The sequence below is a fragment of the Patagioenas fasciata genome, chromosome 6, assembly GCF_037038585.1.
Source record: "Patagioenas fasciata isolate bPatFas1 chromosome 6, bPatFas1.hap1, whole genome shotgun sequence".
NCBI lineage: Eukaryota > Metazoa > Chordata > Aves > Columbiformes > Columbidae > Patagioenas > Patagioenas fasciata.
Window position 1 is genome coordinate 10,614,726 of NC_092525.1, and position 14,409 is coordinate 10,629,134.

The window sequence follows — 14,409 nt, forward strand, 5'->3', positions numbered from 1 at the left end:
AATATAATGTTTTCAATAGCATTCTTAATTGAAAATGATAACAAAGGCAGCAAAGGTTTCTGGAGATTCGAGCCCTGCTTTCTGGCAGATTATTAAAGGTACTTTTTAATCACAAAGTGATCAAACTCGAAAGAGTTACAAACATTTGGTTTTACTACATTAATTAATGCTTGGTACAAAATCTAACCAGAATTTACCCCATTTAAAAACGATTAAATATTGCTCTTTTTTGGCTATAATCTATGGTAAATGCTGTACAAAAGTAAAATGAAATTCCATGTCCAGCCAAATAAGCATGACAGATAAAGTTCTAACAAACAAAAGCAACGCCTGCCAACCACAGAAAATTCTGCCTTGTTTTTGTTCATAGTTTCAATTTGCAATGTTTAAGTGCAATGATTTTGCCCGACAGTCCTTACTGGATCCGCAGAGATGGGGCTCCGAGCCTCTGCTTCCTCCGTTTCAGCATTGTGCGAATACACCCTGCTCCTTCCCAGCCTAAGAGGCTTAGAGCCGGCAAGCAGAGCCCTTCGTTATCGCTCCAGCGCAGGGCACACAACAACCAGTGCGACTCCCAGCTCTCCACACACCCCCAGTGTCACAGGGACCTCCGCAGTTCAGGAAGAGTCCAGATTCATCACACAGCTCACATCAAAAACCTGCTTATTAAAAAAATAGCTCTTCTATGAGGCTCCTTGTAGCATCCAGAGAAAGGGAATGAAGCCCACGAGTACGAAACAAAGGCACGGAAAAGTCCAAGGCACAATCCTGCCCTGCCGCCAATAGAGTCCTGACGCACTGGGGCTGAGGCCGCGGTAAATCTGCAACTAAACTTGTCCCGGGTTCAAGGAGCAGGAACAGCCGCTCTCGGCACAGCAAAGGGAGCCAAAGGGAGCGATGGCCCGCGGGACAGGGCTCTGGCAGAGACCTCACGCAGCAGCTTGGAAAGTCACAGGGTGACAGGCAGCGAGGCCCCCGCGCCGCACGGAGCAGCTGGTGCCACCGGCCGGCGGGGACACCCCAGCCACCCCCGCTCCGAAATCAATCCCCTCCTAGCCAGCACAGCCTTAAGCTTAAATCACCTCCTGGAACTCCCGAGTTGTGCTCCAGCTACAAACTTGATGAATTCTAGCACGGAAAACAGAGCAAGAGCAATGGCAGCAGCCTGGGGAGCCAAGGGGAACGACCTTTATTAGGAGACGATGTTCCCTGGTACAATGCAAGTCTTGCATTTTTCTTTGCAAATGGCAATTTCAATCAGCTCAAAATCAATTTTGTGCTATTAACAAAACTGTCCCAAAATAATGTCCAACGGTTTTTAAATGTGTGTTTGTAAGAAGGCAGCTTTCCCCAAAAAAATTTCCAAATATATCTCTTCGATAGACTTCAACGTGTTTAACACTGTATTTAGGCATCATCAACCAAGTCAAATTCCAGATTACAACTCATAACCGTGTGCCTTGAGGGTAAGAAAGCTCAGCAAGCAACAAAACGTATGAACTTGGTATGTTATGTAGGATTTTATTATACTTACTAAACGAGAACCTGAGTTAAGTAGTGGAAACTCAATAATAAAAACTGCAGAAAGTACTTTTCTCACTTAAAAATCCTTGATGAACACCTCTGTAAATCCTTTGTCTCTGAGATCACAGTATATACAGAACACTAAAACCCCCTTATTCACTAAATCGCTTATAGAAACCATGCTTTCAAATTATTTTAAAGGCTAAGATATGAATAGCGATGCTCCTCTGGCTCGTTCCACCCGCGGAGCCGGCCCCACATAGCGGGTTATTTCTGATCCCCTGCCCCTGTGCTCTGGGAAGGATGGAGCGGCCAAAAAATGCCACCCATTTCTCTCCCCATCTATAAAAAGTATCAGAAGCAAACTCACTGGATGGATCCATGATTTCTTACTCCACCTCCAGATCTAAGACAGAACAGAGCACAAAGGTAGCAAAACTCCCTATTCCTTTCCAGCACCGTGTTTTTTCTCCATTTCCAGCACTTTGGCCTCTCCGCACTTGAGGCACAAACACTCGCTCCTGGCGGGGAAGCGGTGTCGATCAATCCCGGCAGAAACAGATGCGCAGAAATGGAATGATATCCTCCATTTATCTGCAGATACAGAGGAAATCCCCCCAGCACCTGAGCTGAGATAAAGACACAAACCAGCACTGAAGGCCAGATTATTTTCCTTCTTCCTGCAAACTCGTTGTTGTTTCCAAGGTCTAAGGATTAAGAAGAATCCAAGTAGAAACTTAGATAAACTGGTATTCAATGTATCCTCCCAAAGAAGTTCCTTGGTGCGTTTGTGTGTTGTTTCATTGTCAGGGGATAAGTTTAACAATTCTGATGAAGGCTCGTTTAATGAAACACCCCGTGAAATGTCGAGGGCTGTAGAAACTGAGAGACTTTGGAGGTTTACAAGCAGAAGGGGAGTGCAGAGGAGGAGGGAGAGAAAACAAGCCCAATAGTGGACATAAAATGCCTTAAACATAAATTAGAAGGAATAAAGACCACCACAAAATCCTTACAATGTCTTTAGCAAACACTATTACGTTGGTTACCACGTTGCATACAGACAGACAGAAAAACTTGAGTTAAACACTATTTCTTACCAGCACCTATCACAATCAAAACAGAGCTTTGTAATACTTGGTTTATTTAAATGTGTATTTCTACTGGATCTATTTTGGATTATAGTAATTTTTCATACTTCTCATGCCTCCGTGTTCTTTCTCTGTTTGCATGCAGACTTTAAAGATTTGATAGAGATGGTTGACAGCAAGAAAAAGTTAACAAAAATAACCCGCATTGCATCTGAAATTAAAAACTGGTTTAGCAAATTGAGTTTGCTGAGCAAAGTACTCGTTTCAAATTTAGATACGAAGTCAGAAATCAATATTTTCTTTTCAGAAAACTTCATGTTTAGAATACACGAAAACGACAGCAACACAAGATAGTAACCCTAAGAAACCGTGAGGATTTCAAATATAAAGCCACGTTTTTCATAAAAAACATGAATAAAGTTCATGTTAAAAGGGATTAAAAATGGGGTGCGGAACAAGAAACCGATGGCTCAAATACAAGCCCACCTCGATGCATTGACCGCTGATTAGCTGGGGAGGCAATGAGGAGCAGCAGCGAGCTCCAGGGTGGTGCTGCGCATCCTGCGGCCGCAATGGGAACGTGGGGTTCGCAGCCGGGTCTTTTTGATGCTGAGTTCCCGCTGCACACACAGACACACGCGAGCGCTTCGCTACGAGCCGCGTGTCCCCACCTCTGTCCTTTCAAGCCCGGAACGTCCCTAATGCGCCTCATGTGCAGGTGCACAGCAAAAAACAATCCCTGCACACGGCAAAGAAGAACAGAAAAGGATAATGGGGGAAAATAATTAAATCACTTCCACTAATACGATGGAGATCAAAGTTTGGGTCCAGCACTTCACGTTTGCTATTTGAAATTAAAGAAAATATTCATGAATGGTAATTATTTTTTTGTGAACAAAGCATGGGAAAAACATAAGCAATACATTTTTATGCATAATTTATTAAAGGAAAACTTTGAACTCTGATTATTGAACCACACCAGAGACAGGATATAACTACTCGTTCCTGTTCTCATATTTTATTATTCAACCTCTTTGCAGCCTACAACTCAGTTGAGTATAGTTTCCTTTAATGTATTAAACATAACCTCCCAACACAAACACACACACTTTAAGCACATTGACAACAAAACGGTACCTAAATTATCTGGTATTCCCCGTAATGTCACCCTGCGTACAATTCCCCATCTGTTTTACACGCCTGCTCGCTCCGGGCTGATTATTTCAAGATCAGACTGCAGGGCCAAGCCATCATGTACAGTGCGCTCCCTTCGCTGACATGGAAGCGGAGTCGCTGATAACACACTTCACAGGCTCCATCCGCCATTGATTCTGTTCAGCTTCTACCCACGGTTTTCTTCAGGTGACAAGATTCCTTATGCTCTCCTGCCAAAAATACTGAGATATCTGACTCCACTCCTTCTCCTTTGCACAACCAACCACAGCGACTGCTGTTGTCCGTGCCTACGATCGGTTCGTGAACAAGGAGCGAATACTGACCCAAGCAATACGAGTCAGATAAAGTTAGAAGCATTGTGAGGAAGAGCTCACCTTTCTCTATTGGGCAATGACAAACACCCGAGCTAATCCAGAGTCCCTGACCTTTCCAACTCAACAATCGGCCACAGCAATCACCTCGCAAGCAGCACCAACCAAGTCTTCCTTCTGCTTCTGGCTGGCTGGCAGATAATTATTTCCTCTCCAAATACCATCTTTTTAAAGTAGTAAATGCACCCCAGCCCCAAGACTGAGCACACAGAAAAACACTGAAGGGCTGTATATTTCTATATAATACAGTCGCTACTGAGCTGCCGCAAAGGCTGGAGTTTGTGCAGAAAATGGAGACACCTCTTGAGGGCTTGTGGCTCCCAGCCAGACACTCCATCCTCCTATCGATGGCTGCTCCTGCTCCTGCTCCTGCCAGCCAACAGAAGGCAGTGAATGACAGTCGAGGAGCCAGGATGTAGCCACAGCCATAACCGTCCCTACTCACCAGCTCCAGCACAGCACCACCTTTCCACAACACGTTTTCTTTTCAGAGTTTATTTTTGCGTACGAGGTTCACTGTTCATTCAGGCAGGGAAACGCCTCCAGAAGAACTGAGGACTGCCTATGGTCTGTATTTAAGTACACATCGTTAGGCCACCTTTTTTGACCAAATGGTTAAACAAATGTATACGTATTATATGTATATTTTAAACATACGTACACACACAGATTACAATTATGCCCTTTCTTGATATAAATTTCTCTAATTCCTGATTCATAGGCTAAGAGTGGATTATTTTTTAAATCAAGCAAGCACTCTGGTGCTGGGATACACAATGTGGTGCTGGGATACACAATGTGGTGCTGGGATACACACTCTGGTACTGGGATACACAATCTGGTACTGGATACACAATCTGAAACTGGGATACGCAATCTGGTACCGGGACACACAATCTGGTACTGGGATACACACTCTGGTACTGGGATACACACTCTGGTACTGGGATACACAATCAAGTACATCAGCTCCATGAGACCCTTTTCAGCGAGCCTGCATGCCTAGCAGTACGGCATCAACAGACAAATACACACTACTGAAATCATCTGGTAGAATTAACTGCAGAATCTGTGGCTCCAAAAGCTGCAATTAGATCATCAACTAGATAACACGGGCAACTAACCAAAGACATCTCAATTCTTCATAGATTTTCAGTCTCCCTAGTAGTTGCAACCTTGTGTTTAAAATTGATGGCCTGGATCTCCTCGACACGGGTTGCTAAATTTCTTCAGACAGTGATGGCTCAAAAGGCACTCGCCCGTGGAAGAAAACTGAAGCAATGAAAACTGAAGGTGTTAAGTCAATATAGAAAAGAACCCCAGTCGTTTGGTTTAGTTCCTGCTAAATAAAACACTACACATTTGAAGCACTTCAGTTGTATCTCAGGTATTTCCAATGTAAACGCAGGAGTAGTTCTGGGTCATGCTCACCCCCACGCTTGGCCGAGGGCTGGGAATATCTCTGGCATCCTCAATTTCAATTCCAACAGTTTTGTACAAAAATATCTAAGTTACATCAAACAAAACGCCTATTTGTATCTCACCATTCCCCCATTTATTCAGAGGACGTTCGCGATCTTCAAATCATGACCAGCACCTTTCTTAAACATCTATCCAATACAGTTACGCTCCGCTCTAAGGCACACTGGGTAAAAAATAACTCAGTCGGTTTTTCATATTCTTTAAATAACTCCCTGGCTGGTTTATCGTTGTCATATGAACTAAACAAAAAGGTCTGGCCATGCCCCATTTGAAAAAAAAAGGCCTTTTGATCCACTGTATTGTTCAGCCCTGAATCACTGGCACTTTCCAAACGCTGCTTTATCCAAACACTGCTTCGTACACAAAGGGGAAAGCTTATGGTAAAAGACTGAAAATCACATCTCATTAGAACCAGAAACATGAGGAAGAAAGGTTATATGTGCTTTTGTGGGCTTCATGTCTGTAGTCTGCAAGTTTTGGGAAAGAATTTTAAACCATAACGCAACAGCAGGCAGGACAGAAACCTTCTCTTTTATATCATGCAATCCACACCACAATTTCTTCCACCATAAATCTGCAAGCAGAACAGTAGAAGGCGACTTCTCTCGTATCACTGAAACACAGTTAGCTTGCTAAAATTCTTCAAACATCATAATACATTTCTTTTTAAATTAGTTTGTTTAAACCACATCTTTAAAAGCCTACTTTTTCCAATATCGGCGACGTAGTTGAAATATCTGTACACTGACTGCCCCGCAAACACCTGACCTGCCCGCCCCCAGCCGTGTACTTGGATTTCTGTCACCAGGCTGTTTGAAGAGCAGCAATCAAAGTTGTCCATGTCACATAAATAATCAGTGACTTCTGGGGAGTCACTTCAACCATGGTCAGTGCAAGCAGCACTCAACACCGCAGCTACTCCCATACCCGGATCAGCTCAAGCTGGTAATTACAAGTAAGCTTACACTGCTGCTGCTTTTCTTACTACACTTAAGGAAATGAATAGAGGTTTCGGTCTCGGAGAAATGCAAGCGAGCTGTTCCAAGCGCATGGTAGATTCTTGACAATGCTAACAGGGAAAACAAAATATCTGCCCATTTAAATTATTTCCATAAATGAATAACTATATATGTTCAAAACAAATCAATGAATAAAAAAATAATTATACTTACAAGCTTCCTCTTCTGGGGAGACTGAGCTCCTTCTGGAAAGAAAAATAAAGAGAACTTTGAGTTAATTTTACTTGTTATTATACATTACTCATTCATCAATAAATGACTATGGGGAAATTAATAAAAAGCTGGTAATTTCTGAACGTGTGCTCAGTGCATAACTGCGCACAGCACCCCAAGAGGTGAATCCGCCCACGCTCGCAGCGCAGCCTGGGGTACAAGAGCTACTCGTCTCATCTCAATAATCATTGCCTTTGCGTTCACAAAGCCATAAGCACTCAACAGAGCGAATATCACTTTGAAATTCAAGCCTAAACATGTATAAGGCAGCGATTAATTCTGTCCCACACACCTCATCAGCATCATATCCGAAGCACTTCCAGCAGGGTGGCACACAATATGGGCAGCATCTGCTGCATGTGTGTTCGCGCATTCTCGCCACCAGGAGAAATTAATGCAACAGAATGGCTTTGGCTTGGTTTCCTTTTTGTTTGGGGTTGGTTTTCTGTGGGTTTTGTATTTTGTTGTTTGGGTTGGTTTGGTTTGGTTTTTTTATATACATGTTATTTATGCTATATACAATATCACAAAAAAAGAAAAACATCAACGAAACAACTCCCACTTAAACACAGCATTTCGCGCCAAAGCAGTAAAAGCAAAGCAAGGTCGGGAACGCGCAGATTTTCATTGAAAGAAACGGACCGTGCGCATACACCAGGCACCGACACGGCGGACGCAGCGCCACGCCCGGTCACCGCGGACACAGCGCCACGCTCGGTCACCGCGGGGCTGGCCCGCAACGTCCCCCCCGCACAGTGGGGCCGCCGGGCCTGCGCTGCCGCGGGCCGCCGCCAGGTGGCAGCCTGCTCCCGCGCGCGGCTACGGCCCCGCCTACGGCCGAGGCTCCGCCCCCAGCCGAGACTCCGCCCCCAAGTCCCGCCCCACGGCCGAGACCCCGCCCCCAGTCGAGGACCGCCCCACCGCCCCCCGGGAGTCCAGCCCAGTCCCGTTTGTGAGTGGCAGAAGAGCGATCTACCCGCTCTATGTTTCATCCCCATTAAGAGAAAAATTAATGACAATAATAATGATAATAATAATGATGATGATGATAATAATAATAATAATAATGTCAGTGTTTTCACTGAACGTTTTAAAAAGTCAAGAGAAAAAACCAAGAAATCCATAAAATCTGGTAACGTCTTTTCTGTCTTTAGTGCCGGTGTGTGTGCTGACTTAATTGATTAACAATGTTATTGACAAGCTATCAATGACTGGTCTGTTAAGTAATACATTGGACATTACTTATCAAAAATACCAAAAATTACAGCTATAAGAACTCGAAAAAAATAACAACATATTTAAGATTTAATGGGTTTTTGGTTTTGGTTTGTTGGTTTCAAGTCTGAGTTCTCTACGGTTCAAAACTTCACTACAGTTTAACAAGTCTCATGTGTGAATTATCCCAGGGCTGGCAGCTCACAGCATCAAGAAACCCATTCCCGTCATCAGACAAACTTGTCAAGACCTAATCAAAACATTTCAAGTATGTAAGATAATAAATCATTAGCATCTCTAACAGGTTGTGTGGTTTATATTCTAAAAAGGTACTTCTTCCACTCTCATTTGTTAGAAATAATTAGTTTCCAAACGTTAAGTCGACATAGCAATGACAGCTTTTGGCCACTGCAAATGGATAAACAGGTAAGATACAGTTATATATTATTCTGTTTGTGTATATAGTGTATTACTTATGTATATCTTACGTATATCTCTTACAGCATAGGAGCGGATGTATTTAATCTCTTCTCTTTGAAGAAGATCTGATGTACCAAAGGTGCTTAGCAGAGGGTACTTTTCCTACTCAAATGGAACATTTCCATTTATTCCAACAGTTGGCCTCAGAAATGTTCAGAATGAGTGAATAAAGCTCTCGAATTTCAAGGTACTGGCTGAAAGGAAAAGCAGCAACCTTTACATCTCTTTATCTGCCTTCTCATTTTTGAGCTTTAGGGTGCTCATTTACAAGCTTTGCTCCAGTCATTAGGGCTGAGAAGTCACTTAAGGAAGGAGAGAATGTTTCCCAAGATAATCCTTTGAAATCTGCGATCAGCAGAGTTCCCAAATAAGGAAGGAAAAAAAGTACCAGCACATGACATCTCAATGCAACTGAAATATTATTCTCTCCATGTAGCAATTGTTTCACTCTGCACCTCCACCCTGACAAACGCAGTGCAACTGTAGAATCAATAGGCAGTAGCTCAAATTTAATACCCCTGTGGTCTTGGCAACAAAGCGCAATCACAACAATCAATTTTTATACCTGTTGTTCCACTGTGCCTCATTTCGTGCTAGGCTTATATTCCCCTTCACGACCCCAAGCAGCTGGACTCGAGCATTTCTTACAGTCCTCCAACCAGCCCATGAACAGCGGAACCAACGCTGAAGTGTCCGAGCTGGAAGTTACGTGATTATGAGCAGCGTAATCATGGGCTTTGCTTTTCCCAGATCACCAGTGAGCTGGTGTCTAAAAGAGTTGCATCCCAGGGAAGAAGAGAGAAAATGCCTGGAGATGGAAGCAAGAAGGGAGCAGCCTGCGGCCACAACTGATGACCTGGTTTAGGGCACTTATGTTTTGCGCCCCTCATCATAAAAAGACATTGAGGAGAAAGCGCAGAGAAGGGCGACAAAGCTGGTGAGGGGTCTGGAGCACAAGTGTGATGGGGAGTGACTGAGGGAACTGGGGCTGTTCATCCTAGAGAAAAGGAGCCTGAGGGGAGACCTTATCACTGCCTACAACTGCCTGAAAGGAGCCTGGAGCATGGAGGGTGTTGGTCTCTTCTCCCAAGTAGCAAGTGATAGGACAAGAGGAAATGGCCTCAAGTTGCAGCAGGGGAGGTTTAAATTGGATATTAGGAAAAAATTCTTCACAGAAAGTGCTGTCAGGCATTGGAACAGGCTGTCCAGGGAACTGCTGGAGTCACCATCCCTGGAGGAGTTCAAAAGGCATTTAGACGAGGTTCTCAGGGACATGGTTTAGTGCCAGAGTTGGGTTATGGCTGGACTCGATGATCCTGAGGGTCTGTTCCAACCAAAACAATCCTGTGACTCTATTTGAGGATGTCCACCGTCAGGAGAACACCGTGGATCTCCAGGGGGAAGAGGAGACAGGGAAATGCCCAGCAGAGATGGGGATACCCCCATGGGGTGGGCAGAGATGGGGATATCCCCAGGGGGTGAGCAGAGACGGGGATACCCCCAGGGGGTGGGCACAGACGGGGATACCCCCAGGGGGTGAGCAGAGATGGGGATACCCCCAGGGGGTGGGCACAGACGGGGATACCCCCAGGGGGTGAGCAGAGATGGGGATACCCCCAGGGGGTGGGCACAGACGGGGATACCCCCATGGGGTGGAGACCCCGCTGGGTCTCGAAAGGGCCAAACACTTCACTGTCTGCAGTGTGGCCAACTGAGAGCTCACATCTGAAAACGGCAGCGTAGTCTGTAACGCATGCAGTAGTGCTACAAAATCACTGATTAAATCATTATGCCAAATGTAAAAGTGCAACAGCATTTTATTAGTACCATAGCAAAGATGAAACTCTACTCAGAATCAGTCTTAGAGTACAGATTAACTATTTTATTATAGACAGTAAATGATGAAAAAGGTGGTGTGATCTGACCGGTTTCCACCCACTTCACAAAGCACTTTGGCATTACATGTCCATGGATCCTGAGCAAATAATTCACATTTTAAGAGGTAAGATGACTAATAAAAGAGTGCTGAGCTGAGACTACTTGGTCTGAAATGCTATTTACAGGGTGCAGCTGGAATCCTTTAAGTGAATATGCTAGTTTATCCTAAAAGAGGTTTTTCAATTAAGACCATTCCCCTGATGAGAATGACACAGGAACATTGAAGACTTCAAACTGTCTCTTCTGACAGAACATCTGCCTCCCTGAGAATTTGTGCTGCCAGTACATATGTGTGTATATATATATATATACACACACACACATATATATATATATATGACCATTATTACTTCAGCCAGCCTCCCTGCCACCTGCTCTCTAGGTCAACAATATAACCCTCAAAATAGAGGCTTGTATCTGTATTTGACTTACATGAAGTGATAAATAACATTTTAAAAGCTTGTTGCACGTTATTCACGCAGAACTTTGAGAGTCGGGAACAAAAAACTACCTTCGCAGATCCTGAAAAATAAGAAGTGCATTAAAACCTGCGGCGCCCAAATGATGGGAACACACTATTCTGAAAGTTATTTTTTGGTATCAGTTCCATATTTCAAGGCATAATTGTTAAACGTGCAACTTGATCTCTACATGTCAAAAGCAGCAGCAGATTTTGAGGAAACTGGTTAAAAATGAACCTTGGGAAAGAAAATCGGCATTGGGGAAATTCGAAAAATCTGGTTTGAATAGCCTCCTTCCAAAAGTTTCTTCTATTTGTTTCCTCTTATTATTTCAGATCACGCAGATCTAAAATCAGTTGGACACTAACACACACTACAGGTTTCACTATAGGATTGGGTCCTCTCAGGCCGTACCATGTTTAAGGCAGCATGGGAGGTAAAAGAGGAAATATATTGTCCATTTTAAGCATTACTTTTCTGTTTACATAATATATTTAGTGCATAGGTACTGGACATTTATTCCATTGTGATCTCTCGTACACAGAAACTGCTTGAAAACAGAGATGTTTCTAGGGAGCAGGAGCGCTGGCTTCTTGCATATGGACATGCACACAACACGAAATGGAAATAAAATCTGGAAATCTGCTTGTTCACTGACCTACAAGACAAGCCGTATGTTTTAAACAGATATGTTACATTGCCAAAGTGTGAAGAAAACAGGAGCCCATCACTCAGAATTGTCACTCGCTCTCAGTCTGTAACTCGTCCTTGACCAGGAGGCTGCACATACGGCACGGCCCCCCGGGCAAAGCCAGGTGCTGGAGCGTGCGCCGACGGCAGCTCAGCCCGAGCCCTTGCAAACTGAACCGAACCAGCGCTCCGCTCAGGATGCTCTGGATCTTTGCCAGCGCAGCCAATCCCATCCTGAGCCTGCCTTTGACCTTGGCTCGCTGGCGAGGCAGCTCCGTATCACAGCGCTTGGGACAAGAGACAAATATTTTTACAGCTCTAACAGTAAATACATGTTAGTTAATAAGTTACTATTTCACAGATTATGAAATTCTACTGACACGCGTTGACCTGGTACCATGCACTCATGTTTTCATTTTTCTCTCTTTTGCTGTGTTTGCTTTGGGGGATACGACCAACCAGCAGGGGATTAATTAAATCTCTTTCCATAGGTAACCATTTGCATTACAAAAATGCTATAATGAGGGTTGGAATCTCCAGTTCTGATGGAAAATACAACCTGGCCGTGCAAGGACAAACTGTAATCCATCCATCAGATTAACAGGAAGGAATTTTTCACGGTGATTAAAAAACACACCCCACATTGAGCTTCTCTTTCACCTATCAGAATCTGCCTAGAAGAATAATTTCCTTCTTCCCATCGTATCATTGTAAATGGTGATTAAAAATAGCACTTCTCAATTTCTCCCTCTAGAAAAGATCACATCTCAACTTGTTTTCCAAACTCGTCAGCAACGCATTTTAAACAGCGACACTAAAAGTATATCTGTGTTGAATGTCAGACTAACCTATGGAATATGTTGCAGATATTTTCCATAATTTACTGACTTTCTAGAGACTAAATTTAGGATCATACTGTTAGATCATCTGCTTAGCTACAGAGATGCTTAAAATACAGAAAATGAATAGCCAAGCTCCAGCCAGCATCATTCAAATATTGAGCAGATATGGATATTAATTTGCAGCCCCTTCTCCACACTGTGTCGAATTTCTGCCTGCAATCACACGAATCCTGGATTGCCATGGGCGGTTTAATCCCAGCACATCTTCCCAGAGCCCACTGAACTGCCCAGAAATGTCACCTTCACGTGCCCAGGTTGCCAGAGCCATCAGGACAATGTGTGGCACTGGAATAGTTAAGGGTGTATCTGCCCAGCCAGCGTTACCCTGAACATACTACGAGTTCAAAGCAAATTAAGTGTATTATTTGAATTTGTTCTCTACCTCAACAGAAGTTAAGTGTCAATACAAGTGTCATTTGCAGGGTATGTTAACATATAAAATCAAATGGGAGAGAGAAAACAAAGCAAAACACAAAAATAACCACCGCGCAACCACACAGCTCTTAAGCCAACAGGCGTCTGCTTCTCTAAATAATCAGTTCATATCAGTCTTTAAACCTATGGGGCACAAATCGGCCAATGATGCGCTTAATGCTTTCAGTATCTTTCAACCTCTCGCTTCTCCACAGCTTAGAAAACCCTTACTAGTCAGAAAACAAAATCTTTGGGTTTATTTCAAACGATAGTTACTGCGGAAGAAAATAAAGCTAAAAGGCCTTTAAATTTTAAGCAAAATTGTCAAACGCAACAGCTGATTTTCCCTCCCCCACTTGCCCTCCTGCATGGGCAACATGAAGTTCCTTCTCTCTAAGTAAAGCTAATGACCCAGGTCACATCTGTGCATTAACCTGTCCAGAATATACGGCTCCAAAAGCTGCCCGCTAACCTGTCATATCACTTAACCTCAGGGCTTTCCGTAAGATTAAGGGTATTGGTTACTCGACCTAAAATAATTTCAGAATACATCTCAAAACAGACGAGAATTCCCACTTTCCTCAGAACATTTTCAGTGCCCGCTCCCATGTCATATATATTTTAGTAGGCTGAAGCGTCTACTCCCTAGTTCATACATTACATCATGTTTTCAAGCCCGAAATACAACCTGACGCAGTGCACCATGAGCCAGAGCAGACCCACTCGTGTAACAAACCCCACCAAAACCACACGTCCTGGCTTGGGAGCCAGATGACAATGACAATGACAATGACAACAACAACGGCGCCTGCAAACCACATTCCCGGGAGGGTGGACGGAGGTGCCCAAGCCCAGCAATGACCCAGCCCAGGCGCAATGAGCGACTTGCAATGCTCCGAGTCTCATTTCCGCCGCAGGATTCATTCCTATCTCTGTTATTTGGGACTAGGAGCGTGGGGTCACTCCAATTTCATGCTATCAATCAGGCAGCAGTCTCTTTCTTTTCATACTAAAGAGCTGGTTTCATATTCAATCCCAGGCTTTTCAGCTGAGGTTAAACAGTGAACGGCTTCTGAAAATTAAAGAGAACCTCTAAGAACCTTGGTCACATCAAGAACAGCAGGGGCTGTTCAATCCTTACATGTCAGAAAACTAATTTACTATCAACTGCCTTGTTTTTCTCAAGGCTAAAAAACCTGTGGCAACAGCCCTCTTCAAATACACTTGCCCAACTTATTTTCATATGATACATAGCACATAAAAGATGATGTTTTGAAGATATCATTTCATTTGCGGGAAAAAGTCAATTTAAAGATTACAGCTTGAATTTTGCAACCCAGAGTTCTAGATGTGGGGCGGAAGCATCGAAAGAAACAGCAGAGCAGAAGAAAGAAGGTGAATTTTCCCTTGTAACACAGATAATCCATAAACGACAA

The 14,409-nt window shown here is 43.7% G+C and overlaps 2 protein-coding genes across 10 annotated transcripts in view; one reads left to right on the forward strand and one right to left on the reverse strand.

Moving 5' to 3' along the window:
- PRDX1 (peroxiredoxin 1) overlaps positions 1–14,409 on the forward strand; it is a 341,280-nt gene that overhangs the window by 130,159 nt on the left and 196,712 nt on the right. The gene's annotated exons all lie outside the window — the stretch shown is intronic.
- The window catches only part of MAST2 (microtubule associated serine/threonine kinase 2), a 183,384-nt gene that overhangs the window by 98,863 nt on the left and 70,112 nt on the right, over positions 1–14,409 (reverse strand). For 8 of the 9 annotated variants that reach the window (XM_071809900.1, XM_071809901.1, XM_071809899.1 and 5 more), the window contains one exon: positions 6,814–6,845. In XM_071809900.1, the coding sequence (XP_071666001.1) occupies positions 6,814–6,845 (32 nt within the window). Of the gene's footprint in view, positions 1–419; positions 491–6,813; positions 6,846–14,409 lie in introns of those variants that run through there. The other variant, XM_071809905.1, reaches the window with a different exon arrangement.